Source organism: Polyodon spathula, chromosome 12 (genome assembly GCF_017654505.1).
Source record: "Polyodon spathula isolate WHYD16114869_AA chromosome 12, ASM1765450v1, whole genome shotgun sequence".
NCBI lineage: Eukaryota > Metazoa > Chordata > Actinopteri > Acipenseriformes > Polyodontidae > Polyodon > Polyodon spathula.
Genome location: NC_054545.1, coordinates 14,968,467 through 14,996,306, shown reverse-complemented (window position 1 = coordinate 14,996,306; position 27,840 = coordinate 14,968,467). Strand labels below are relative to the sequence as shown.

The window sequence follows — 27,840 nt, the reverse complement described above, 5'->3', positions numbered from 1 at the left end:
AATCCGATGACAAAGGTACTTTTAAGAGTTATTTGGTCCTTTTTCAAAAAACAAAGTGAATTCAGTTGTTGAATAAAATCGGTTTGCATCAATTATGTGTTTTTATGTTTTTTTTTTTTTTTTTTTTTTTTTTTTTGCAAATCATTTGAGTTGTGGGTCTCTCCTAATGCCAAGTGCTGTATTTTAGCATTCAATCAAGTATTAAACTTTGTGAACTCTTGACATAGACTGGACTAATACACATAAAGGGTTCTATTCCGATCAAACCATTTTATACCCAGTTTTTGAATTATCTCAGGACTGGTTACTTGATTTTACATTTGAAACTGCCTGAACTATTAGGAAATTAATCTATTCTTGGGTGTCAGATTTTTTTTAAATAATGAAATTTAACAAAAGGATAGGGTGTTCAGCTAAGAAATGAGGAGCACTGACAAAGCTGTGATGGGAAGCTGTATCCAGTGGCATATTCCTTCACCTTTCATACTGATTAAAGCATTAACCAGAACAGTAGTTTATAGAACCAAGTGTGTTTTACATCTATCAAACATGTGCTGTGGCAGGATAAATGTGATCCATCAGTGTGCAAAACTATTTATTATTATTTCTATTATTTATTTTTCAAACCTTTTGTCGTACTGAGGAAGACCTGGTAGAACTGGACAGTGCTTGTTTTCAGCTGGCCAAGTTGGTTCAAGGCAGTGTATAACTGGTTAAATTCAGTGTAGCTATCTATTTAGAAACCACTCAATGTGTGTTCCAATTTTTGATGGTAACTAACTCACAAGCAGTTGCTGAAATTTTACCAGGGTTATGCATTTAGGTAAAATGCTGCCAATTCCATTCTTTAACCACTGGCTGGCACTGCAAGTCTTTTGAACAGCTGCTGATGCAAGCACTGCTTCTCAGACTGAAATCAATTCAGAAGCAGACAAGGCAACCACAAAACTAAAAATTGATATTGCTCTTTTGTATTGTTTTGTTTTTATTGTAACATCAATATGATTAGTCTCTGTAAATCATCTTGTATAAAGGCATCTGCTAAATAAACAATAATATAGGAAATTTGTATAGAAATAAAAGTAACCCCTTAAAGTTAACGTGACTGATTTAAAAAAAAAAAAAAAAAAAATGTAAACGAAATCACATGAAAATATTTGTCATCTTAAATTTCACTATATTTCTGCTCTACAGCACAGAGTAAAATGCAATTTAGGGATTGTATATTCTGGCTTGTGTTTTGGTAAGAGGAGAAACACTAGCCTCATTCACAAAGGAGGATGATCTCATGAAAGAGGTACTTCAGTAAAATAGCAGCTCAGAAAATATGAGGAGTGTTTGGAAGTTGGGTTTATATAGCTTGGAAACCATGGTGATCCCCAGCTTCATTGTGTTCTGTGTGTAGAAGTGAGGCCTAGCAAGCTCCGCAGGCATCTGGCATTTTTTTACATTTGTTTTTCAGTATTGTCAGGTAAAATAATAGGTCTTAAAGTCTTAAAAGGGGTGACAAAGTTAGCAGCAGAGAAACTAGGACCGCAAGACAGAAATTATGTGGAAATAGACTTGACGGGTAGGAAACACTTCTTTTCATAGTGGTGAGGGTATGGGAATTGGTTACCTAGTCATGTTTTGAATGCTGAATCACTGGGATCATTTAAGACCCCACTTTACAAAGTTTTAAAATCAATCATCTAATAGCAATTGGATGAACACAGATGGCCCAAATGGCCTCCTCTCCATCATACATTTATGTTGTAGTAAACAACTACCTAAAAATGTTTTTATAAAATGTAACTTGGTTGTGAACACAACTGTTTTAAATGGAGTTGACCAAATGGCTCTTGAAAGTGGCTACCCTTTCCTTAAGATACAAGACATGTGTCTGAATATGTCATATAACATGGGGATCAAAAGGATGAATTAAGTAGATACTGGGGCACAAACTTGGTACCCTGGAACAGAATCATTTTTTAAAAAGCAGTTAGACCTGAAGTATTGCAGTACATGCACCACCTCATCTAAACTGCAGAGAGCAGCAGAAGACACAGAAAAGATGTAATAGTAAATTTAACCAACCTCATACCCACTTCATGCAGACTCACTTCATCATGTTGAGTAATGATGGAAGTATGCTGCAATCACTTCTGCTTTCTACTAACTACTGTACCTGATGACTTCCATACTGATTGATGAGGAAATACTTTTAACCATAATTCAGTGTTTCCTGTAAATCAATGTGGACAGGGAATATATAGATGATGTGGTAGTTGTGCATACGGACACTTTTACTCATCAGCATAAAGATGCAATTTAATAAGATAGAAAACAGGACCAGATGTACTACCTCCACAACTTTTTCATTCTTAAATTACCTAAGCATTAACAGCACTGTAGCACGTTTTCATGGTGTCCTCTCTATTTACAGCGGCCTGCTGTTGCAAGTGAAAGCAGACATGCTTATCAGCTCACAATCATGGAAGACAGAAATTGATTGATTATATTTTAGTACATAATTGAATGTTTGTTGGACACTGCAGTCTATTAAAATATATATATATATATATATATATATATATATATATATATATATATATATATAGTGCCTTGCAAAAGTATTCAGACCCCTGACAAATTCTCTCATATTACTGAATTACAAATAGTACATTGAAATTTCGTTCTGTTCGATATTTTTTTTTAAAACACTTAAACTCAAAATCAATTATTGTAAGGTGACATTGGTTTTATGTTGGGAAATATTTTTAAGAAAAATAAAAAACTGAAATATCTTGCTTGCATAAGTATTCAACCCCTGTGCTGTGGAAGCTCCCAGTTTGCACCGATGAAAGAAATTGCCCTAACGAGGACACAATTACCTTACCATTGGCCTCCACCTGTGAACCATTAAAGTTGCTGTCACATTTTCTGGATAAAAATCCCACTGTTGAAGGATCATTGGTAAGGCAGTGAATCTGAAGGAAAATGAAGACCAAAGAGCATTCTATAGAAGTTAGAGATAAAGTAATACAAATGCATAGATTAGGGAAAGGGTACAAAATAGTATCCAAGTGTTTGGATATCCCAGTGAGCACAGTTGGATCAATAATCAGGAAGTGGAAGCTGCATCACACCACCCAGGCACTGCCAAGAAAAGGCCGTCCCTCAAAACTCAGCATTCAAACAAGAAGGAGACTTGTGAGAGAAGCCACAGAGAGGCCAACAATCACTTTGAAGGAGCTACAGAGTTCAGTGGCTGGGAGTAGAGTAATGGGGCACCAGTCAACCATATCAAGAGCTCTGCATAACACTGGCCTGTATGGGAGGGTGGCAAGAAAGAAGCCGTTACTCAAAAAGTACCATCTGAAAGCACGTCTGGAGTTTGCCAGAAAGCATGAGAGTGACCCAGCTGTGATGTGGGAAAAGGTTTTGTGGTCAGATGAGACCAAGATAGAGCTTTTTGGCCAAAACTCAAACCGCTATGTGTGGCGCAAACCTAACACTGCCCATGCCTCAAGACACACCATCCCTACAGTGAAGTATGGTGGTGGCAGCATCATGCTGTGGGGATGCTTCTCATCATCAGGGACTGGGCATCTTGTTACAATTGAAGGAAGAATGGATGAAGCAAAATACAGGAAAATACTGCAAGAGAATCTGCTTCAGTCCGCTAAAAAACTGAAGCTTGGGAGGAAATTCACCTTTCAGCAGGACAATGATCCCAAGCACAAGGCCAAAGCAACATTGGAGTGGCTCAAGAACAAAAAGGTGAATGTCCTACAGTGGCCCAGTCAAAGTTTTGATTGCAATCCCATTGAGAATCTGTGGCACTATTTGAAAATTGCGGCCCACAAGCGTTGTCCAACCAACCTGAACAACCTGGAGCAAATCTGCCAAGAAGAATGGGCCAAAATCACTCCGACACTGTGTGCAAAGCTGGTACATACTTACCCCAAAAGACTTAAAGCTGTTATTGCAGCGAAAGGTGGCTCTACAAAATATTAATGTGTAGGGGTTGAATACTTATGCAAGCAAGATATTTCAGTTTTTTATTTTTCTTTAAAATATTTCCCAACATAAAACCAAAATGTCACCTTACAATAATTGATTTTGAGTTTAAGTGTTTTAAAATAAAATATCGAACAGAACGAAAGTTCAATGTACCATTTGTAATTCAGTAATATGAGAGAATTGGTCAGGAGTCTGAATACTTTTGCAAGGCACTGTATATATATATATATGATTGTTTATATTGAAACTTAAGTTAACTGCCTGTATATTGCTGGTGTCAAATGGAAAACAGCATGGTTTCCGCTTTAGTAGTAGTAGTAGTAGTAGTAGTAGTAGCATTCTATAACAGGTAATTCTAGAAATCATTTTAAACAATCAAGTAATATCATGCACTCCATACCACACTGCAGTAGTTTCAGGGGAATAACATTGCGTGCCTGGTAATAATTAAGCAGTGATTAGCCCTATAACAAGCAGAACCCACAGACATGTAACTTTGTAATCTGATTCTACTCACAATCTTCAAACTACCTCTCCGCACATGGACTGCGGCTAATAAAGACTAACCGAGGAATACGTTGATCTGACTCCAGTGCTGAGGCTGTGGATTGTGCAGGGAAGGTCATGCCCATTGTCACTGAGCCCAGGCTGGAGGCCAGAGTAGAGTTCCTATTACATACACTGCAGTCAAAACACTCTGTACTCTTTACTGACCTTTCTATTCTACCAGTTTAAGAAAAAGTTTAAATATGCACTCATATTATTGGCAGTAAAAATATGAATAATGTATTAAGTGGAGTATATGTGGCAGTAGGAAGGATCACAGATTTGGGGATCCCTATTGATGGGGTGCTTTTGTGAATCACAAGCTTTTCAATGCAAAATGAATTGCATGTGCATTTCTGGGACTGTTTGTTTCACAGTCTTTACACAATACATGTACACTCTTGTGAATTTGTTTGACCTCTTGTAGGTTTTTCATCTAATAGTCATACAATCTGACTTAGACATCATGTTGACTTTCACACAATACTAATACCTTGTTATCTGATCGAATCTAAGACATATCTTGCTAACTGCTACTATTTTACTTTACCATATCCGGGCATTACCATGCTTTCATATACTTTACTACACTTTGCTAGGTAGCATGGTATACTGCAGTAACTGCCAGGAAAACTTAAATGAAGTCAATCTGTTAGACCTCTTGATCAAGCCCTCCTACTATGTACTGTATTCACCTGCCCTCAGCACCACATTACTGGATTCTCAGCTTATTCACTATCCTTGCACTACTGCATTATTACTATGTCTTTGTAGATATAAATCGTTGTAATCCTAACGTGTTGCATTTTATTTCATATTGTACTTTAGGAGTATAATTTGCACTCAGTGTAAACTGTATTTAAATATTGACCTTGCATTGGAAACCTGTACTGCCCTGTAACACCTGTAAGTCTCCTTGGATAAAGGCATCTGCCAAACAAACAAATAAATAAATAAATACATAATAGTAAGACAGAAGCAAAGGAAGCATACATGGCAATTCCAGTACTGAAGCCCTCTCAACATTGGATATAGTGTATTTAACAGAGCCCGTCACACGGGACCGCTAATTCAGCTCTGTAATGGAAACAGACCACACGCCCGTGGCAATTTTCATTCACAGCTGGCAACTGTCTGAATGTTGCTACAATTCCTGTTCCCCTTTGTACTGTATATCTGAGTGAGACACTGAGACACTAGCACTCATGCAGTACACATTACAGGCAACAGGCCCCAAGACTACATTCTTAACAACTAATTAAAGCTGCAGTGTCCCACAATTGGATTACTTGGGGTCTGTATACTAAGTGTTTATGTTTACATAAAACACTGTCATTCTAGACACTAGAACAGTTAACACTTGTTTTTGCTATGCTGGTAACACTTTATCGAAAATATCAAATGTTCATATTGTTCACATCCTTGTGTATATGCAATTAATAGGACACTGCATTTTGAATAACCGGTTACTTTAATTCCATTTTCATTCATAAGCATCTCAAATTGCTTCACAATATATCAGAAATAACACACCCATCAAGCTTGACACCTGTAGAACTGAATGGAACTTATTTGACCTTTTAAGCTCTTGTTGAAAATATAATAACCCCTTGCTGGGGATGCATATCCCTGTAAAGGGATATGCATGTGGAGGATGGTGTACTTGTATACAGCATGTATGTCATGCTTTAGAGTATATATATATATACCAAACATATATCACATAAGCATAACGTTTTTAAAACACCATGTGACTCTGCACCTTTAAGAAAACGTTTCTTTTTTTTCTTCTGAAAGGAACATCGTCATCACTAGAGAACTTCCTGGCTGGCTGAGCGGGAGATTTAATATTTTACATTGCAACAACAACACAACATTGAAGGAGGAGTGAGCGGAAAGCAAAGTATAATAAAAATTGCAATTTTGTAAAAAAAGAAGAAAAAATCCGATATATTATTTAAGTAATTAATTAGAACTAAGTGTTACTGGAAAAATCACAACGGAACCGTATTTCAAAGCTTTCACACAACACGGTAGGTACGTTATATGTAACTGTTTTTTAAATGTTTATGTTACTTTGATTTGCATGCTATGTTTTTATTAGTGTCAAGTGAACAGAAATCCCTGAATTGTCTTGTGAGCAAGAAATATATTTTTTTGATATCTGACCTGTGTGAGTTTTGAATACATCCCATGCATAGCTACCTTACGTAGTAAAAGTTTTTTTTAGCGAATGACTGTGTAGAACAGGCCTCCGGCCAGGTGTTTCTTAACTTTCAGTTCCTCATGTAAACAGTGTCTTTTCAGAGTGAGGTCTAAATATTTTTTGAGAACACGAATTGTGTTTTGATTTTATTTACGTGAAATCTGTTAATCATTTTATAGTATTGTGCTATAAGGCGAGTACTGCTTTCCCGGCAGTGAGAAGAAATTCAGCTTTCAATGGTTTAAAACAAAACAACAACAAAAAAACACTTGAGACGTGGGGGGTTAAAACGTTATTTCTCGCGAGCTCTTTATTCTTACGTTAAACAAGGTGGTATGGATTCTGTCTGCACAAAGTTGGTGCCAAAGATTAATTGATTTAATGCAACACAGTAATGATTATTTGTTTTTATCTGCTTCCTGTGTAATGTTTATTTTGTGTTTTCAGACAGTTTTCCAGCATGGCCATGCAGATGTTGAGTAATAATAATAAAACCGCCGACGATAATGTGGACGAGGAGAATTTTGGACCACAACCATTAAGCAGGCTGGAGGTATAAAGGATATAGGCTAGCGCATACATGTGTTTCTTTCAATTATACATCTGTAACCAAAAAACTCACATCTGCTAAGCGTTAACGCTTGTAACCTATTAAGAACCAATGTTTGTGCTTATAAGATATTGCTCATTTGAAAGCATTATATTTAAGATGATAATGTAAGTATGAAAGTGAATGAGAAGTGAGTCTTTTCAGCTGTTTCCATTGTCCGTTGCTGTGCTCTGGTGCATGTTTAAACATGTTCTGCTGAGCACCATTCTTGTACAAAATTAAAGCTGTGTGACAGACCCCAGTGACTGACTGTTTAGTAACATGCTTCATTTTCCCTGGCACAGCAATGTGGGATCAGTGCGAATGACGTAAAGAAGTTGGAGGAAGCTGGGTTCCATACAGTGGAGGCAGTTTCTTATGCACCGAAGAAAGAGTTGCTGAATATTAAAGGAATCAGTGAAGCTAAAGCTGAGAAAATATTGGTAAGAAATGTCTCTGATTAGCCTTTTTTTTTTTTTTTTTTTTTTTGCAGCATTAGGTGTGACAGGAGGCAGTGTGATCCAGTGGTTAAAGTCCAGGGCTTGTAACCAGAAGGTTACCGGTTCAAATCTCACCTCTGCCACTGTCTGACTCACTATGTGACTCTGAGCAATTCACTTAACCTTCTTGTGCTCCATCCTGCGGATGAGATGTTAAATTTGTATCTCGGTATAAAGACTGGGAGCCCATTTATAGGTCTCAGGATAAACAAAAGGTTTTAATGGTACACAATTGAGCCATGCCTGTTGATTAAAAACCTTTTGTTTGTAAGTGACTCTGCATATAATGCACAGTTCACAGTCTATCTCTGTAAAGCACTTTGTGATGGTGGTACACTATGAAAGGCGCTAAATAAAGATTATTTATCTATATAATTGTATTATTATATGCCAATTCTTTCCAGTTATCAAGAATATATCTCGGCTAAAGGATAGCTCATATTACAGTTTTGCATTGAAGTTGTCTTGCTCTTGCATGGTATGTAAATCCTGGACTGGAATAACTACAAGAAAAAAGTAGAAAGAAATGGGCTTGTAACCAGGAGGTCCCCGGTTCAAATCCCAGTTCAGTCACTGACTCATTATGTGACCCTGAGCAAGTCACTTAAACTCCTTGTGCTCTGTCTTTCGGGTGAGACGTTGCTGTAAGTGACTCTGCAACTGATGCATAGTTCACATACCCAAGTCTCTAAGTCACCTTTGATAAAGGCATCTGCTAAATAAACAAATAGTCACAAAAATGTTCCTAAACTAAATAATCTAAAAAGTTACATGTACAGACATTTTCACAAAGTGTCCTCTTCCGTTGTGTTTGTCAATTGGATGTGTTTTTTTTGTTTTTCTTTAGTTCAGATTTCATAATTGTATATGTGAAGCTAATGTATGTCAGTTAAATATACTTATCTAATTTACTCGCTTTGATCAGAATATTTAATAAGAAATACGCTACCTCTGTTTTGGTAATGTAGGTATTACAATATTGAAACTTCCACAAAAACTACTAAAATACAGTAGTAGTGCATGATGAATCTGTTTCCATGCTTACAGAACGCATAGTAAAACTTATGTTCTGGTTGGTACCAGTCTTGTGCAGTATTTTTACACCTGTTAAGCATCAGTCTGAAGCTGTTGAGCATATAATTAACAGGCATGGCTCAATTGTGTACCATTAAAACCTTTTGTTTATCCTGAGACCTATAAATGGGCTCCCAGTCTTTATACCGAGATACAGCTAAATCAGTTGAATTACACATTAGCTTCTACCACTGAAACTTTACAATTTTCAGTTTTTTCTCCACTTGGAAGAAAGGGAAGATGTGTGTATGCATATTTAAATCATGTTTTACAATGGCTAATAAAATGTTAAACTTAATAGAATATTCTTAGGGCCAATGTTCACTGGTGAAAACCTCTAATGAAACAAAAAGGTTTATTGCTTGAAGCTGTTTTGTACTGATCTAAAACTTCTAGGTCAATAAACTATACATCGATTACTGTCCAGTTGTAAAATCTAATATAAGTTGAAATAAACAGTACATAAAATTAAGAAATGTGATGGCTGATTTGTGTCATGACATTAAAAGCAAATTTCACAAACTGTTTTTTTTTTCTTGCTCGTCACAATCTTTTTCTTGCTCTCAACTAGCAATGTGGAGGTAAATTATTGCTTGTAAGGGGATGCTTAATGCCCTTTCCATAATTAAAGCATCTCACGTCAATACAGTGTTTGTATTCTGATGGCTTTATTAAACAGGCAAAATATCCATAAGTGCATATATGATGATTAAGTTACATGTGTCATTTTCAGATCGTATCAGCTATTCCTTAAAGGGATCTTTTTTTGCAAAAAGGGCAATTAAAAACTACTAAAATATAGGAATGATTATGGTCCAGCTACTACTGCAGGTCATTACTGCCCAAATTAATTAACAATTGAATAATATGTTGGTAGGTATAATGTTCATAACTTTTAACTGTAAACCATCAAATACTTTTCTCATTCATGTTTTCCATTTTGCAATTCTGCTTAACATACAAGCTGTTCTAATAGGAATACTGCCGAAATAATGCAGTTTCCTGTGTTCAGTGCAGTGCACTTTCTGGGAGTTTGTAAATTAACTTTCTTCTAATGAAATGCTATTTTAATACCTCTATCTTCATCATTGCTACAGACTTTTTTGTTAACTGCAGAAGTTGGTCCACATTAGGAACTAAAGGCTTGTTTCCCATAATGTTCTCTGGTCCCATTTAAAACCAGTGCATCTAAAGCATGCTTGTTAATATGTACAAAGTAATGTAATTACAAACTTTCTGCTGCAGTTGTGTGTTTACAAACAAGGTTTTGAAGCATTTAAAGTGTCTTTTATATAGGGCTTTATATTCTGTGATCTTAAGGCTGCTTAGTGAAAATTTGGATTGAAATTGATAACACAAAATGTAACTAAAAATGTTTCATCTGAGACCATAAATGTACTCTTTAACCTACTTTGCCTGAAGAGACACTAAAATAGGACCTGTAATGAATTCCTGTTAAATGTTAAGTCGTGGTGTGCTCTTGTCTTTGACAGGCAGAGGCGGCTAAATTGGTGCCAATGGGATTCACAACTGCCACAGAATTCCATCAGCGCAGATCAGAGATAATACAGATCTCAACGGGGTCAAAAGAACTGGACAAGCTACTTCAAGGTGAGCGGTTGTGTGTCATTCGTGGTCACAGTTTTTAGGTTGAAGTTTAATTATGCTTCCCCTCTGTGCTTTTTACATGTCCTAGTTCAGGGATCTTGTAAAATCACAATTGTTTTGCTTGGTTTTCTATAAAATGATTAAAAACATTAACACTTAAAAGTTAATGTAAATGGTTTAATAAAAAGTTATAGATTTTGTACATAGTGACTGGCCAAGTTAAATAATGACAAAAGGCACCAAAGTTTACAGGCAATCTAGGGTTCTGCTACAGTTATTGCAATTACTGAAGTTTCATCATTACTGTGAGATTCTGCACATCTCGACACTTGAACGCTGCATGTGAATTAAAAAGCATTTAAAAATATTTAATAGATCGTGAGAAACGGTTGATCAAATGTTTTTTCTTCCCCTAAATAAAGCATATAGCAAATAAAACTGATTGAAATGAATTGGGGAATACACCTTGCACCTAAGCCTTTGTTTGTCTGTATGGATTAATGAGTATGTATGATTATCTAGTACAAGTCAAACAGGGATTTTTGTACGTGCCCGATTCAAAATGGTTTAGTGGTCTAAGATGCAGTGTTCAGGTTGCTGACTGCTGGATGCTTTGACTCCTATGTTAGTTTTACAGTGAAAACCAGAGATTGAATTTCTTCACATTTTGTGTTTCAGATGGGCACTTAAATGTATAAATTTAGGGGCTTGCTATCAAATCTTGGACTCACTCATAAGGAGCATGGTACTTTTAGCTAAAAAGTCTGACAGCTCCCTAGATAATAGCTGTCAATCAAGCTAATGTAGGATCTGGGAAACATGGGTGCTTCTGAATTTTGAGATTTAAAACCCTCTTGATTGTACCAGACTTTCACTTTTCAGTCTAGTTTTTGCTTTGTGTAATATGTGTTATTTTATGACCATTCTTTCCCAATAATACAGTAAAGGGCATGGTTTGTATTTTTTCCATGTTGTAGGTACTTCTCTATACATCTCAGATTTTTTACAGCGTCTTAATATGTTCTTTAATCTTTCTTGTCCGCAGTGTTTTTCCCATTGTCCCATTTCCAGCACATCTGTTGTATCTTGGTCTTCTTTAAACCATAGCATCTCCTCCTTTTGATGTACCGGGGTAGTCGTTTGTAGGATTCAACGAAGGTTCAACAATGCAACAGAAGGGTATACAAACTGGGGGCAGTGTAGATCAATGTTTTTGTGTGGGATTGCTTTCTCGACAGCAGTTGTGACCATTGCGGCAGCCAGTTGATAGTTCTAGGTTTCAGTTTGGGATTTGAGGGCAGTGCTAAAAATGTGGCAGCACATTTTGTCTCAAGCCATTTACTCGTGTTACATTGATTTGGTAGTTTGGCAGTGCATGGAAGGGGAACATGTTTGTCCCTGTGGTCCCCCCCTGTCTTTTGAAGTTCTGGTTCAAAAGCTCCCTGCAGCCTGTGTCCGTTAACAGCTCTCAGTCTCGCTCTACATGTCGAATATGCCCACAAAAACACTTCTGCCATCTACTGTAAACTTCATGGAACAACAGTCTCCATTGTGTTTCACAGTATGGGGCCTATTCATGATTTCTGTCCCTGAAGTGCTTACTGGTTTAAAGCAAATTTGACAAGAGATTGACATACAAATTAAACTTAACTCCACTGTTCGGAAGGTACAAGGTTTGTGAGGTACAAGATTGAGTTTAGTTTTAAATACAAATGTGCTAGGTTAAGGGGAACAGCATCCTTAGTAAACAATTTAAGATTAATCTGCACAATGCATTCAAAGGTGCGTAGTACGTACTTTTTGTTTGTTAACATATTTTTACAATGAAATACTTGGACTGGGATGGAAGGATCCATCACTGAGTAATACTGGACTTTTAAAACTATGAATAAAAACAAAACGGAAACTAATCGGATTCAAGAATCAGGATACAGAGAGAAATTTTGAATGTTTGGAAAGCAATAAATTTAGTTTAGTTAGTGTTGGCTAAATTCTCTAATATTAAAGACAAACAGTATAAAGCAAGCATCCATACTGTCCACAGTAGTATGTTAAATTTGTGTCTTATTTTAAAAAAAACAAAAAAAACAAAACAAAAAAAAAATCACATGTTTGTATGATGGGTATCGCATCTCATAATAAGGAAAAAGTTACATTCTGTATTTTGCATTGATTTTACCAGAGTGTTTTTTTTTTAATTGCTGTATTTTCGAAAGCCAGGTTGGGTGTTTACAGTCTGGATACGTTCTAAAGTTCTGTTCCAGGGATCATCTTAACTTAGTAATGCGGTTTAGGGAAAACCAAAAGCTCCCCATTGATCCATCTGGATGGATTGGGCACAAAGAGAATGAAACTGACAAACTGCAGATGGTAGGAACATGTGTAATTTGGGGGGCTTGATAATATTTTTACACATTACATTACATTAAAATACAGACATATCAAATGGCACAAAAGACATTCCAATAACTGGTTCCTCTACTACAGTACTACATCAGTGTACATATTGCCCAGTGTCAGTTTGTGTTGCAGGCACAAGTTTGCCCAAGCACACAGCATTGAGGTCCATAGTCAGACAGTGTGGGTGTGAATTACAGGGGCTGTTCATGTTGGAGAATTGGTTGTTGTACCTCTCTGGAAACTTAGACAACAAGGTTGGCTTTAGTTTTGTTTCAGTTTTCTTTGGAGGATCTTCTGGGGCTTGTTTGTGTCAAACATGGACTTTGATACATTTATTAGGAAAAAGCTTTTGTATAACCTTTGACCCCCTTGATAAGTACACTTCCAAATATATCTAGGTTTCCTGTAAAACAATACAATTCTCAGAATTGAGGGAGTAAAATGGCAATAAGCAGTTTGATTTTTGGAAGGAGAAGATCATTATCATTCTTCAGATGCATTGTGTAATTCATTTATTAAAATGATGTATGTTCTTGGATAAAGGTAAATACAGGGTTGGCTGATTTTAATACTTAAAACTATTTTAATAGTTTCTCAAGGACAATACATGAAAAGTATGTTTTAAAAACCATTTATTAACACAAACATCTTAAACTCTTAGGGCTTGTCACAGATGACTTAGGTGGAGGAGTAAAAATAATAAAGTCCAAACAATGGTGTGATTTTCTTTCTTTTCCTTTATTCCTGTTTACTGACAGTGGTAACCAGGACATGACAAACCAAAAAAAATGTCCAAACAAAGAAGAAACACTAACTGAAAAGTGGAGAGACCAAACAAACAACAAAGTAAAATTATCCAGTCTCTGGGTGGCTGTTCTTACCTTTTTGACTGGTCTGGTGTCTGGCCTCCTGGTTAGTTGTCTCCCTTATAGAGCAGTTTGTTCAGGTGTGCCAAACAATCAGTTGGCATTTGTTTTACCAAAAAAATCCCTCAGCACCTCTCCCATACTACTTTGTAGTTTCAAGGACCAGCCTCAACTGCTACAGCACGGTCCCCTTTATGTGCCGTGGAACGCCCCCTAATCAGCGGAACACCAATCGTCGATCAGCGTTTAATTGCCTCCCAATTCTGGGACTTTCCAGCACTTTCCGTATGCCAATAAACATATATTATTGGCATCTCAGAAAGCCTAAAACAATTGATCCCAGTTTGAAACTGATGTTCAAAGTAGCCATTTTGGGGAATTTCTAATCTCGGGATCGCTTTACCTCATCACAGGGCTGTATTCTAATCACAGCGTAAGTGCGAACTGCGTTTGCCCCTGATTCGGTGGAGCATCAGTGGAGTGAAGACATAAATAAAAAAAATCTACAGTACCTCAACTGTAAATTTTTTATTATTTTTTTTAAATAAAAAAAATCGCCAACCCTGTGTAAATATAATGCACTTACAGTATATCAGTTGATAATGCAACAATGCCAAGCTCAAGATAGCTGGACTCTTGTTCAGTACACTTAACTGTTTTTTTTTTCACTTTAAACCTCTAATTCAGGATGTTAAATTCGGATTTGTTTTCTATGTTAAACTTTAACAAATTGGCAATCTATGTAACGACACTGAGAAACCCTCATGAGAATTTAATTTGGAGTGGTGCTTATTTTTGATAATGATCTAATGACCAATTCTGAATGTTAAACATTTTAGAATATGTTTAAACCCTTAGCCATCAACATCCCTTTTGTTATAATTTAGTTATTTAGGTTTAACATTCCCCTTCAATGAAGCAGGTAATCTATTACTTCAAGTGGTTTCAGATTTGTCCTGCTGGGCAGGAGATGGTAAACAGGTTTTTGTTTAATTACTAATACATATGGTAATTGTAGTAAACTGTCATTGTAGCAGGTATAAAGGTGTAGTGCTTAATTATGTTCATTTTTTATTTTATTTACAGGTGGAATTGAAACAGGCTCAATTACAGAAATGTTTGGAGAGTTTCGCACTGGTAAAACACAGCTGTGCCATACTCTGGCTGTGACCTGTCAGGTAATCAATATATCTGTCTAAATATCACCAGGCCTTTCTGAATATTCAGTTGAACCTGGTGCATGACGAAATGGTTGTTTTGGAATTGGTGTTACTGTACCTGATGTCCTATTTGTGCAGTAGCCACCAGATAAAGTAATAGAAAATAAACGTAAGTGCCTGACAATCATTTTTATAGCAAAAATGGAGCCATCACAAGTTCCCCTGACAGATAAATGAGAATGACTGTTTTATAACTCCACTAGATTACGATGCTGAACCAGAAACATATCTAACATCATTATACCAGAGATAATCATTAAAAGCACATACGTTTTTGCATTGGCATAATGGTCTAACAAAAACAATTAAAAGGCTATATTTGTTACAGTTAATTTAAAATTGTGTATGTAGCAAGGAATTGCTTAATTGGGTTTTACAGTGTGGTCATGAAGCTTTGCAACATTGCAAGAATTTTTGATATTGATTTAAAAGGTCGAATAACCCCCCTGGTCTTTGATTGGGTGATTCAAATGTAGATGGAATTTAAGTAGTGACTTTTCTATCAAAAATGGATGTTGCAAGCATGCAGAAAATCCCATAACCTGAGAGATTATTCTAAAGATCCTGAAAAGAGAACTGCCTATCTTGTTTTTATTTGAACCCCTGTGTATCATATATTTTAAGTATCTTTTACAAAAGATTAGTGTGTTTTTTCCCAGCTTCCGATTGACCAAGGTGGCGGAGAGGGAAAAGCCATGTATGTTGACACAGAAGGGACCTTCCGGCCTGAGCGACTGCTTGCAGTTGCTGAAAGGTAATTTTTGTCAGGAACCAGGTTGTAGTACAGGGACTACCTGTGCCAGTTTTACATTGCCTAATGCCTGAAATCTACTTTCAACTCAGCAGTGGAAAATTCCAATCCCCAATGCTTAGTAAAATATTACAGTTCTGTAACCATCTGCAGTTGACAGCGGTGGCAGCACTTCTTTTTTTGTTAATTATTATTTACATTTACAGATAAAACTTGATTGTATGATGCTAATCATTTGACATGCTCATTATTAAAAGACAATACAGACTAACAAGTTTACATCTAGATACACTATTTTGTTTTCTTCATTTAGTCAACAGGGCAAAAATATAACTTTTTGTGTGAACACTAAGGAGAAGAAAAAAATGGTAGTAACTAATGTTTGTGATAATATCACATCTGATTTGACTACGCTGAAGAAATGGTTCTAGACTGTTGAGCTGGCTTTCCCTGATATTCAATCTGGTAATCCCTTCTGGCTGTGCCTGTCTGTCATGAGAACATTTCCTGTTTACCAGAAATGAGTTGCAGTAGACCATGGATAACCTCCTATCTTTCGCTCCATGCTAAACAAGATAATGGAAGTCATGCACTGCCCTGGTGCTTTAGTCTTGTAATGACCTACCAGACTGAATCATGCTGAAGGATGTCTGCAGAAGTGGTTAATCAGTCTAGTTTCTCTGTCTAGTCACATGTGAATAACCAAACAAATGTCATTAGTGTACAGAAAATGACAATATTATTTTATTACAATCCCTCATCACCTTACAAACAACATAATCTGGAACATTAAGAGCACCCAAAATAATCCCAGTACATTTTAATTTGTAGTACCATAACGTCATACACCTTACATGGCTTTCTATGAAAGACTATTCACTACTATGAAAAAAATGCAAGTTTACCATAATGTCAGTGTCTTTAACTGTAAGACTTAAAGTGATGGTAATAATAAATACTAGCTAAGATTTACTGGAAACATTTAGTTAACTCTGTCCTGTAGGTTTAAAATTGTTGCTTTTGTGGATAAACTATTGTTGGCTTGCAGTAGTAAAGTGTTACAGTAGTGTTTTAGTTAAGGGATAATGGCATTACTGTAACATGTACAAGGTTATAATGGAACTCCCGAGTCCAAGGCAGAGACCACAGGTTATTTGAATTAATAATAATAATAATAATAATAATAATAATAATAATCAATTTAAGTTATTTTAACTCTGTCTTAAATAATAATTGTAGTCTACTGAGGCAACTTTGATAACTGAGCTTGAGTGTTCTTATGAAGTATTTAATAAGTTGTAGTTAGTGACCTCCATAGAAAACAATGGCAGAGCAGTGTCGTCTTTTTGTATAATTTTAAAAAAAGGTTAGACACAAAGAAAAGCAGTAGAATCTTTATCATTGGTACTAAAACTGAACTGTAGTGGTAGTCATTAAAATGTTGAATATTGTTTTCTCTTCTACTTTAATCAGACTAACCCTAAAATCTAGTTAGCACCATTAAATTTTTGTCAGCACATTCTATATGGGAGAGAACTAACATTATGTTGTGGTTCCAAGAGAATGTTTGAATTAATGTTGTGCAGACATGAAAATTATTTCTCCAGGTAGCAAATAATTGAGTACAGTGTTTATATGTTTTAAAATGTGTGTAATATTAACTGAATAAGTAATACCGGTGTCGTACGGAAAAAGTAGACTGGGGGAAAAAGTAGATCACGCAAGCGCAGTAAGGTAAAAGGAAGGTGCAGCAGCTATTCAATTAAAGGGGAAGTTAACTGCACTCGGCATTTTCCGTCTGATCATTTTATTTGCCAGATTGTATGGTAATGTGTTCACACACCTCTTTTTTTTTTTTTTTTTTTTTTTTTAAAAACATGCAAAGATTTCTGTTATGTCTTTATACTCAGACTAAAGTGTTAAAAGTGTTAAATTTACTTTTTTTGTCTTGATCAGTGGCACAAGCTCCTAATTAAAACCATTTTGATTTCATGTTATAACACAATAACATGTGGAAAAGTCCAATTGGGATGAATACTTTTGAGAGCCACTGTATATTATTAAAAGGCTTTACACGTCAAAATGTTGTCAATCTTTAATTGAAATTAAAATGTTTTAGTAATATATTCTAATGACATACAATTATACAGTATTATTAGTATTGCTTATATTATTTTGTCAGTAGGCTCAGTGGTAACTGTCGGTTTACAAAGACTAAACATTATCATCCTAGTTTTAAAGAAAAATAAGACTAGAAGAACTAGAGTATTTATTGTTAATGTATATTACAGCATTCTCTTATGTTATACTGTCAAATATGTCTGATCTACTTACTAAATTTATACTTGCAAAATCCACTTCCTTAGCTACTGCTTACATGTTAAATATCAAAAACTTTGAGTTGCAATAATGTTTGTTAAACAGACATACAAACTGTACACTTACAAACTTCATTTTAAATTATGTATTTATTGTTAATGTATATTACAGCATTCTCTTCTGTCAAGTACATCCAATCAACTTATTTATGTAAATTTATGCTTACAAAATCTGGTCTACTAATTCCCCAGAAGTAGCACTAGTATAGCGATCTATGCGTAAACCTTAGAAACAATGGAACCTCCCCTTTAAATTCTAGACTGCGATCCACTTTTTCCCTGGTCTACTTTTTCCCCAGGAGACCTATCCAAGAGCAACACAGTGGTATAATGTTTAACAGTGGTATAGTATTTACTACATTGTTCAGTTAAGATGATTTGTATTGTATGTTGAGCAGTTTGTAGTTTTGAAAACTTGGATTTGTTTTTGTGTCAAATCATTTAAATGTATGATTAACGTGTTAGCTTGGTCTCCAATTGAATAGGATTATTTTGTTTATTTCCTTTTTTCTGTCTCAGGAAACCCAATACAATTTGGAATTATTTTGCACAGGTCTATAATGGCATTCTTTATGTAATTTCACTGTGTATTATAGTCTGTGAGAATTGCCTTATTGATCATTGCTGCAACGTTTTATGTTATTTTAACTCTTTAGAATTTGCTTGTATTCATGATGATGTAATCTTTAAATATCCTCTAGGACTAGGTTCTTATAATAGTAAGGGCTCCAGAGTGCAACTGGACAATGGATAGTGTTCTAGTATATGCTGCCAGAACTTAATAACAAATCTGAAGAGACCTGAACACTAAACAGTGGCATCAGTATAAACTTAATTCATTTAAAATTACATTGAGGCCCAAGCTGTATCGAAAATGACCAATCTAGTATTATAAAAAAGCTGATTGATTCTTGTAGCCACCTGTGTATGCACACAGTCAATTGTTTGCATGTCCTCCAAATTAGTTGAACTTCTCAGTTATAAAAGAAACACAGTTGGTTTTAAGACAAAGTGAATGACTACTGGTTATTTGCAATGTGTATTTGACACTCTTTCCTAAGCATTGATCTATTCCATGTACTGGTAATATGTGCAGTACCTGCTTCGCTGTAACATGTAACCGAACACTCTTAAATAGAATTGTATTAAATAGTTCTCAGTCAGACAGGATATGTCAAGATTGGGTTCGTGGTATTTGTTCCTTAGAGTATAACCATTTACCCAACCGCTGTAAAAGCATTAAAAGACCTGCAAAATGCATTATTTTAGATGCTTGAAATATGATTTCACGCTTCCTTCTCTGTTGCAGCGTGCTCTCCCCTTCTCACGGCATGCTGCTATGAAATGTTTAAGAGCTCTCCTGCTGTGTTCGTGTGTACTGCTGCCCTCCCTTTTTCCTTTGCCCCTGAAATTTAGGCCCTACAGCAGTTATCACAATGACCCGTGAACCGATAGTTGTGCTTACCACATGTTTGAAAACATACCTGCTATCCTGTCATTCCATATTTTATACATATTATATCAACGTCTCCCGTCTTGCACGGTATGGCTGTCCCACTTCCTTCCTGATGTTTTAGTAACTCATTTTTTATATACATTTAACATTTAAAGTTTAAAATTGAGACTGCATGTTGTTGCTTGAGGTTTACTATTGCCAAAGTAGATACGTTGACCTGTTTTTTTTTTTTTTTTTTTTTTTTTTTTTTAAATGCTTCCAGAATCTCTTGGATTTTGAGAGAAAAAAAAAAAAAAAAAAAAAAAATCATTTACAGCTGTTAGTGTTTTTTAATTAATATTGTGTACCACATTTGTTGTAAAAATGATAACAGTTCAGGATTGTTATTTACTTTTTTGTTTTTGTTTTACATTTAAAGGTACGGGCTATCGGGAAGTGATGTTCTGGATAATGTAGCATACGCCCGGGCATTCAACACAGACCACCAAACTCAGCTGTTGTATCAAGCAGCTGCTATGATGGCAGAGTCCAGGTAATATTTCTTCTTAAGAGGAAGGGGGTGCCATTTTGGGAACACTTATTTGAATAAACCTAGGCTTGAAAATGCATAATATAGAGAACTACAATTTGATGTACAATGCTTACCCTATTTGTAAACACCAAAATAATCTTATGTTAAAAGCACAGTTATTTAAAATATTTTAAGTCCTGTCCCCATTTGATTCTATCAGTTGTAACTATAACTGTTGTGTCGTGGACAAGGATGTAATTAAAGTTCCTTACTGCTTACTTAAATAATGCTAATTGGAAAATGTAAACTGCTAACTAAAAAAAAAAAAAAATACAATAAAAATATTTCTTAATTCTTATAACGATTTTCATTCAAGCCTGTATCCAAAATGGATGAAACCAAAAGGCAAGCTGTAGAAAAGTACTTTAGAATTAAAAAAAAAAAAAAAAAAAAAAAACATAAATATAGAAAATACAAATAAAAAACTTTTTTTTTTTTTTTTTTACATACAACATTTGTTATAAAAGAGAAATCTTTACATATAACTTATATCTTTTGGCATTGTGCGCCTTGCACTAAAAGAATGGACAAGATAGCACTTTAACACCAAGATAGCCCTGCAACACAAAAAAAGTTATATATATGAAAAAACACTAACGTTTGCCTAATTGAAGCTGTGTAACATAAGTTACTTCTGGAACCCATCTGGTACTATCTAAGTGACAGTAGTTACTAATTAAAGAATGATGGGGTGAGAAGTATCAACCTTAATATATGTATGTGTATATATATAATATATTATATATATATATATAATTTTTTTTTTTTTAATCTACTAAATTCTGGTGATTTTTAGCAGCAGCTACTGTGTAATCCAGATGCTAGACTGATGTTGCACAATATCTTTGACTTATTTCGCTGAGAAATTATAACTCATTAAGGTTCTTCTGTAAGATCGGTTTCCTCTTAAAGACCCAAAACGTTGAACATAATTACCAGATTCCATGTTGAAACTTTAAATAGGTCAACATCTCGTGCCGTTTTTGTATACAAGTTTTTAAATTGGAGATAAACATTTAATTGCAGCTGTGTAATGAGATGTTGGGTCTGCCAGCAGTGATTAGATACAGCAGAAAGCTAGCCAGTGGTGTCTAATTGGTACAGTCAGCCTGGGACTTGAGGAGAGATAGCAATATGGATGCAACTTGAAAGGCTTGTAGAATTTCTACATGAGATCTTTCATGGAAAAACAACACATCTTTTAACAATTAATTAGCCTGTCGTGCATTTGTAGATGTATTCTTTCATCTTTGGGATATGCTGCAGTGTTAAGTAACTTACTGCCTCCTATCTGTCAAATTATATTGTATCGACTGATCTCCATTTTTAAAAAACAAACCCTTTGAACTTTTTTTAGTTTTTTATGTTGAGATGGGATGCACCATCTGTCATTTAAACACACGTAAACCCTGAATGAAGCATACTGTGATGCATCAACTAAAGACTGGATTGGTCAGTCTTGATGTCTTTAGACTTTGGAACAGCTTCCAAGCTCATTCCTAATATACAAATTATCTTTTGGTTAACAGTATAGCATCTGTCTCTATGAAAATCATCATAGTTTGCACTGTAGACTATAAAATAAAATGAATGTTTTGGTATATTTTTCTAGCAAGTTTGCAAATCATTTTTTTTGCCACCGTTGGAGAAGTTTATGGTTTATAGATACCAAATGGCAAAACACCTAGAACTGAAAAGTAATATTGCTGCATTTATAGATTGTCTTGTACTGTGAACTCTTGTTTTAGTAAGAAAAAAAATCTTTAATGTCAGACTGTTTGTGCTGCAAAATACATGCTCTAAGAATACATTTAAAATAGATTTCTGGAGAGCTGTATACCCTAACAATACAAGGGATTGAAGTATTTTACTCTTTCATGATCCCCAGATATGCATTGCTAATTGTGGACAGCGCCACAGCCCTGTACAGGACAGATTACTCAGGCAGGGGAGAGCTGGCTGCCAGACAGATGCACTTGGCCAGGTTTCTACGAATGCTGCTTCGACTCGCAGATGAGGTACTGTTCTGTGGTTGCTGAAGTTATATCACACAATGTACAATCTGATTCCAAGAAGAGATTTATATACTCGGTTCTTGATATTACCAGAGTCCATTTTTAGGATTCAATTGCTCTTCAAATCCCTTTTTGCTAAAATCAAAGGTCTCAGTTTTCCACGCGTTGTAGCAGAGCCACTCGACTTGACCAGCTAGACCACTCGCACGCGCTGACAGTTCTTTATGACGATATGATTCCTCAAAACACAATGCTCTGTCAATCACACCATTGTGTATCAATCTGTTTGTACCACTGAAGCGCAGAGAAATTAAATTATGGTGCAGAACTCCAGACTAATTAAAATGATTAGAAATGCAAGAACAAAAAAAATTAAAAATTGACAACTTTTTCAGGCGTTAGGCACAAAAATGCTGCATTTCCCTTTAAAAGCAAGTGTCAATATTTATGAAGGCGAGATGACATTGGTCTTATATATTAGTTTTATAGGTGTCGTGTTGCAAGATGCTCAAGATGACGTGTGTTTGTAAATAAGTTATTTCTAGACCTAAGTAAAACGTCTTTAATGGTAAGTTATGTTTTCATTACTATTTATTTTCCTTCTATCACCACACTTTGTGCTCATTGTTCAGTATTAAATGTGTGTGAAATTCTTCTACCCAATGGTATGTCTTTGTGTGTGTTTATGTGTTAAACGAGGGCATCGATTATACGAGGGAGGCCTTTATTAATAATACTACAATTTTCAAACGCTGCAATATTTAATTACATGATTTATGACATTTTTGAAGTATCGCGGTTGCTTATTTTCTGTAAAGCGGTATCCTACCTGTATGCAGCAGCGTGTGTGGCGAACCTACCTTGACAAAAGTACATTTATTGCTGACAGTTACCAAAAGCCTATTAGGTGGGAGTTGGAAGGTCAGAGGAGTATTGTACTAGCGAATCAGGTGTGTGTATTTGTTGTTAAGGGGCGGGACAATGCTGGTGTGGTGGTTAAGTCCAAGAGTAAGACATAGGTGCTTTTCTACGCTCAAAATTACCGCAGAATATCAACTTTTTTCTGTAAAAACTACAGTTATTGCTACGCGGTTATTTTTTTTTCTCACTAACTTGCTTGTTTGTAATTTCTATGCAAGAGAAACCGAAAATAAATCTTCTCTTAGATATTAAGCACATTATTTTTATTTGTACGGGAATTTAACTAAAAACAAAACAAGAAAACCACCTATAAGAACTTCAGAAGGACTGCTGTTATGTGCATAGTTTATCTTGCATTTTCTTTCAGAACTGTACTACCATAAAATAAAATGTGCTTACTATGTGTGTGTGCATTAGTTTGTAATTTACGTGCTAGATTGAGGCTCCCATCTCTTCAGGGGCGTTACATGTGTATAGTCAGTGTTGCGTGTTTGTTTGATTACTCTGTTTTTTTTTTTTAGTAGGCGGAGAAAAACAAATACCTTAATGTTTCTTTACTGATAGCGGCGTTTATTTGAGGGCAGCCTCTATGTTAACCTAGAATGGCTCATCTGAAGGCAAGCAGTAAGTTGCTTCATCAAGCATTGGATGTGGTGAAAGCAGATGAACATTTACCAAAGTCTGTTTTTATTTTGGATGAACTGTTGCATAAGTGTGGCATGTTTTTTTTTTTTAATAATACAAAAGTTCCTTTGTATAAACATCAAAAGTTCTACATGTCTCATTGCTGTGCCGCAGGGTACGCTAACACAGCTTGTCCGAAGTGAGGTTCTTATTCTGTGAGTTTATTTATTTTGTTTTATTTCTCTCCAAATAAGCAAAACTACTTTTTTGGTTTTCTTCCAGTAAAGAAGAAACTCTGCCAATCCCGATCAAAGTGTTCACAAGTCTCATTTGCATTTAAAATAAATCAGCAACCGAAAAAGTTTATTTTTCTTTGTGACATTTTGTGGTTTTGAAAACCTTTTTTTCTTTCTTTCCCCATCATTGTAATTTTTGGCAAGTCTGTTTGCCTAAAATGTGTCATTTCAGCAGGGAAAACTAATTCCATTAATTTCTGAATTACTAAAGACAGTTATTGGGGAATCTCCAGGATTCAACAAGGCAATGGTCAACAGGTGTTAGTAGTGTGGGTCCCATGGTATCAATATCTACTTTTTATGTGTATAAATGTAACTTGTTTTGACATTGTATTAAATAAATGATTCTCTCTCTCTCCTCTCTAGTTTGGTGTTGCTGTGGTGATTACTAACCAGGTGGTGGCACAAGTGGACGGTGCAGCCATGTTTGCTGCAGATCCAAAGAAGCCGATTGGAGGGAATATTATTGCACATGCTTCAACCACTAGGTAATAGTAGTTTATTTTTTAGCCATTACATTTTACAAAACCTACACAGTTGAAATGAGAGGGAAAACTCATTTTACTATAGATCCTTTTGCAATTTCTGTTTTACTTTCTTAATTTTAATTAATTATATAATTCAACTGAATTTGACACAGTCGTTGATACAACCTAATTGCAGATTTTCAGCTAATGCGTTACAATCGCGTTCTTGTTCTGAACAATTTGGAGCCACACGTTTACTTGCCAGTTAATGTGTGTGTTACTTAAGTTTGTACATTAATAGTTTTGCTAATCTCTATTGGTTTCGAAGCAACCAGTGTTCAGATTCCTGGTGCAGTGTGACTGGCGGTATTGGGGTAAACTATTCCAGGGGTATGTGGGTTTAGGCTCCTTCACCTGTTAGACTTCAAAATGCTATCCATAACAGTGCTGAATTTACCTCATAAACAAAGTTAAAGACCTGACAAAAAAAAAAAAAAAAAAACTTTTATATATTAATTAATTATAATAATTAATTAATATTAATATTTAATGTTAAATATTGTTTAATTTTTTTTTAGGTTTTAAAGTGCCTTGTGCTTTTGAATTTTACATTTTTTAACTTTCCACATTATCTTTTTTTTCTTTTTAACCAGGTTATACTTGAGAAAAGGTCGAGGAGAAACAAGGATCTGTAAGATTTACGACTCCCCTTGCCTTCCGGAGGCAGAGGCAATGTTTGCAATTAATCCGGATGGTGTTGGTGATGCGAAAGATTGAGCTTCATGCTGCTGTAGCCTGTTGCACGTGAAGATGGAGACCCTAGAGCAATAAAAAAATGTAAATTTCAATAAAAGCCTACTTTCATTTCTGTGTCAGTTTAAATCCACTATGGAGATAATGGCTACTTTGCACTGGTGGATGGTGTATAACCAGCCTAATTGTCTTTTAGTTAAATGGCTTTGGAAAGAAGTTATCTTTTTATATAGCTTTATTAGGAAATGGCTCGAAATGCTGATTTTAAAAGGTTGAAAAAAAAAAAAAAGCAGTTGTGTTTTTGCAACAAGCAGACGTGGCTGTTTTTGTTTTTGTAACAAGCAGACATGGCTGTTTTTGGTTTTGCAATGTGTCGAAGGAAAGAGGGGACGTGTAGCCATGGGACAGTAATCATCATTGTGTATGTATAACAGGTGGAGGCAACATGACTAATTCAGAGATGGCTTTATAATCTGCTTTACTCCATAGACCTTTATCGGAAACACCCACTGTATTGAGTAACTTACAGTAAGGTGGAAAAGAGTGGACAGGAAGGTAGTAAAATGGAAATTGAAACCCTAAAGTAGAGCAGTGTTTATACCGTTTTTGGTTTTAGTTTTTTTGTGCAGTTTCAGTCCTGTTTGTGTTAGTCACTGTCTTCTGTAACAGTCTTCTGTATATAAGATTTAATATGTAAACTAATAAACATTTAAACCACCTGGTTTGCAGGCTCTAACCTTATTTACACAGTGACACCGGTAGATATTCAGTCTTCTTGCTGCAGTTTACTCCATTGTCTTTCTCATTGTTGAGATTCCCTTTATAAATGACTAGATGAATTGGAGCCTATATACAATATTCAAAAGAAATGTCTTGGAACAAACTGGAAAACACATTGATGTGACTGCTGTCACTGGAATGAAAGCTGCTAAGTTGCAGGTATCTGTTTAACATTTGTAAAGGAGCTGATGCTTTGTTCTTTGCTATGTATAGATTTGCAAGAGCAGGGCGATTTTCTGGTTTTATGTTTCTATTTTAGGGTATGTTCATATTTCTTTGTTCTGAACAGTCTCAGTTTAGTTCCTTGGTTTAAAATAATTAATCGGATTGCTTGCTGTTGACACTGACCTGGACACAAATGTACTGAGTTTGTTTGGGTGTGAAATGGAATTATTTTTTTCAGGACAGTTCATTTGTGATCACACTGCAGTTTTTTCTTACTATTGGTGGACACAATGTTTACACGATCCTGCAATTCTGGTATTGTTTGTTCCTTCAGCCTATCAGAGAAAAAAATATATATTATACTATTTATATGTTCTGCATGGACTTTGACTGACCAAATTTTAAAAGTGCCTCAGTTTTTCACTGTCCATATTGTTCAGTTGGGCATTCACTTTACACTTTTGCAGACTACCAAACAAGCTACACACAAACCTATGTAAACTAACTGCCCCAGTTGTTCACATTAATGCAAACAAACTAACTGAGACCACCTCCTAAGGTTTGGTTTATTTGCCATGCAAACTTTATTGTTCATACTACACTCCTAACGAAGCAAACTGTTTGGAACCCAACCCCAAACTCAGTGAACACAGCCTTAGTTTTTCAAACAAAAATCTTAACTTCAGTACTCTATTGAATTTTGTGATTCTAGGTGTTTCTGAGAATTTCTCAGATGTCTGGAGTGGCCATTTAGGCGTGGGCTCAGTTGACTTGTGTCAAATAAAAATAAAAATACAATGAAAATGTACAATTCATATAGTGTATATCAAACAAACAAGCTGGATAGTGTCATTTATTCCATACAGCTCTGAACCTCATTTTAAAAATGCTGTCAAGCTTGTTTTACAATGCTCAGAATGATAATTGTCTTTTCCAGGACTGGTTTGCCACCACTCACGCACAGCTCAGGCATGCCTCTTGTGGTCCGTTTCATCTGTTGCTGACCCCATTGGAATTATGTCTCGCTGAGATACGCAACTCTTAATTCATTTCTAATCACTGGAAGAGGGAAATTACAGCAGGTTCTTGTTTTAAAAAGAAAATGTTCTGGCATTGTTCTGTAAATTGTTTATTTAAGATGCTACCAATCATAGTAGCATGATATCACTTCATTTATATTTATAGCTGTGTGTGGTCAGTAGGGCTATGCATTGGTAGTTACTAGTTTAAATGTGCAGCATTTCCACAAAACCACTTCATTTTTCCAATTATGGAAACTTCTGCTTGAAGTCTAGTCAAACATGCATACACTTGACAGATTGATTACTCAAAATAACTACTCTTGGTTTAATTCATTTTCCTCCATTGCACTGTAATTAACGAACCCTTATAATTCTCTACTTCTAATTATGAAAGACTACTACTTTCTTGACATTTCGGGTCACATCAGTGCTTGAATAAAAACATAACGTCCTGTTAAGGTAATGTGATTCTGCAAACTAAAAACCCTGCAAGGGTGCAAGTTAATACATTTTCATTAAATTAGCTTGAACCATATTGAACACATTCTTCTACCCTCAACAATAGACTGAGGACTTTATTTGCCATTTACATAACATGCATTTTAAACAGCTTTTCTATGAAGACCA

The 27,840-nt window shown here is 35.4% G+C and overlaps 1 protein-coding gene across 2 annotated transcripts; it reads left to right on the top strand.

Annotated features, from left to right (window-relative positions):
* Positions 1–6,383: 6,383 nt before the first annotated feature.
* Positions 6,384–25,964, top strand: LOC121323939 (DNA repair protein RAD51 homolog 1). 2 transcript variants are annotated; one of them, XM_041265275.1, is made up of 10 exons: positions 6,384–6,584; positions 7,205–7,310; positions 7,652–7,789; positions 10,414–10,531; positions 14,881–14,972; positions 15,674–15,768; positions 20,018–20,131; positions 22,059–22,188; positions 24,393–24,514; positions 25,147–25,964. In XM_041265275.1, exons 2-10 carry the CDS (start codon positions 7,218–7,220, stop codon positions 25,268–25,270), a joined length of 1,026 nt encoding a protein of 341 aa, XP_041121209.1. In that variant the 5' UTR covers positions 6,384–6,584; positions 7,205–7,217; the 3' UTR covers positions 25,271–25,964. The 2 variants fall into 2 exon arrangements, with proteins under 2 accessions (XP_041121209.1, XP_041121210.1); XM_041265276.1 differs by having other exon boundaries at positions 6,384–6,588.
* Positions 25,965–27,840: the final 1,876 nt, after the last annotated feature.

Coding starts and splice junctions, on each gene's coding strand:
- LOC121323939 (XM_041265275.1), top strand. CDS start 7,218: ATGGCCATGCAGATGTTGAGTAATAATAATAAAACCGCCGACGATAAT. Junction 10,532..14,880: donor ACTGGACAAGCTACTTCAAG/GTGAGCGGTTGT, acceptor TTTTATTTACAG/GTGGAATTGAAACAGGCTCA. Junction 22,189..24,392: donor TGCTTCGACTCGCAGATGAG/GTACTGTTCTGT, acceptor TCTCCTCTCTAG/TTTGGTGTTGCTGTGGTGAT.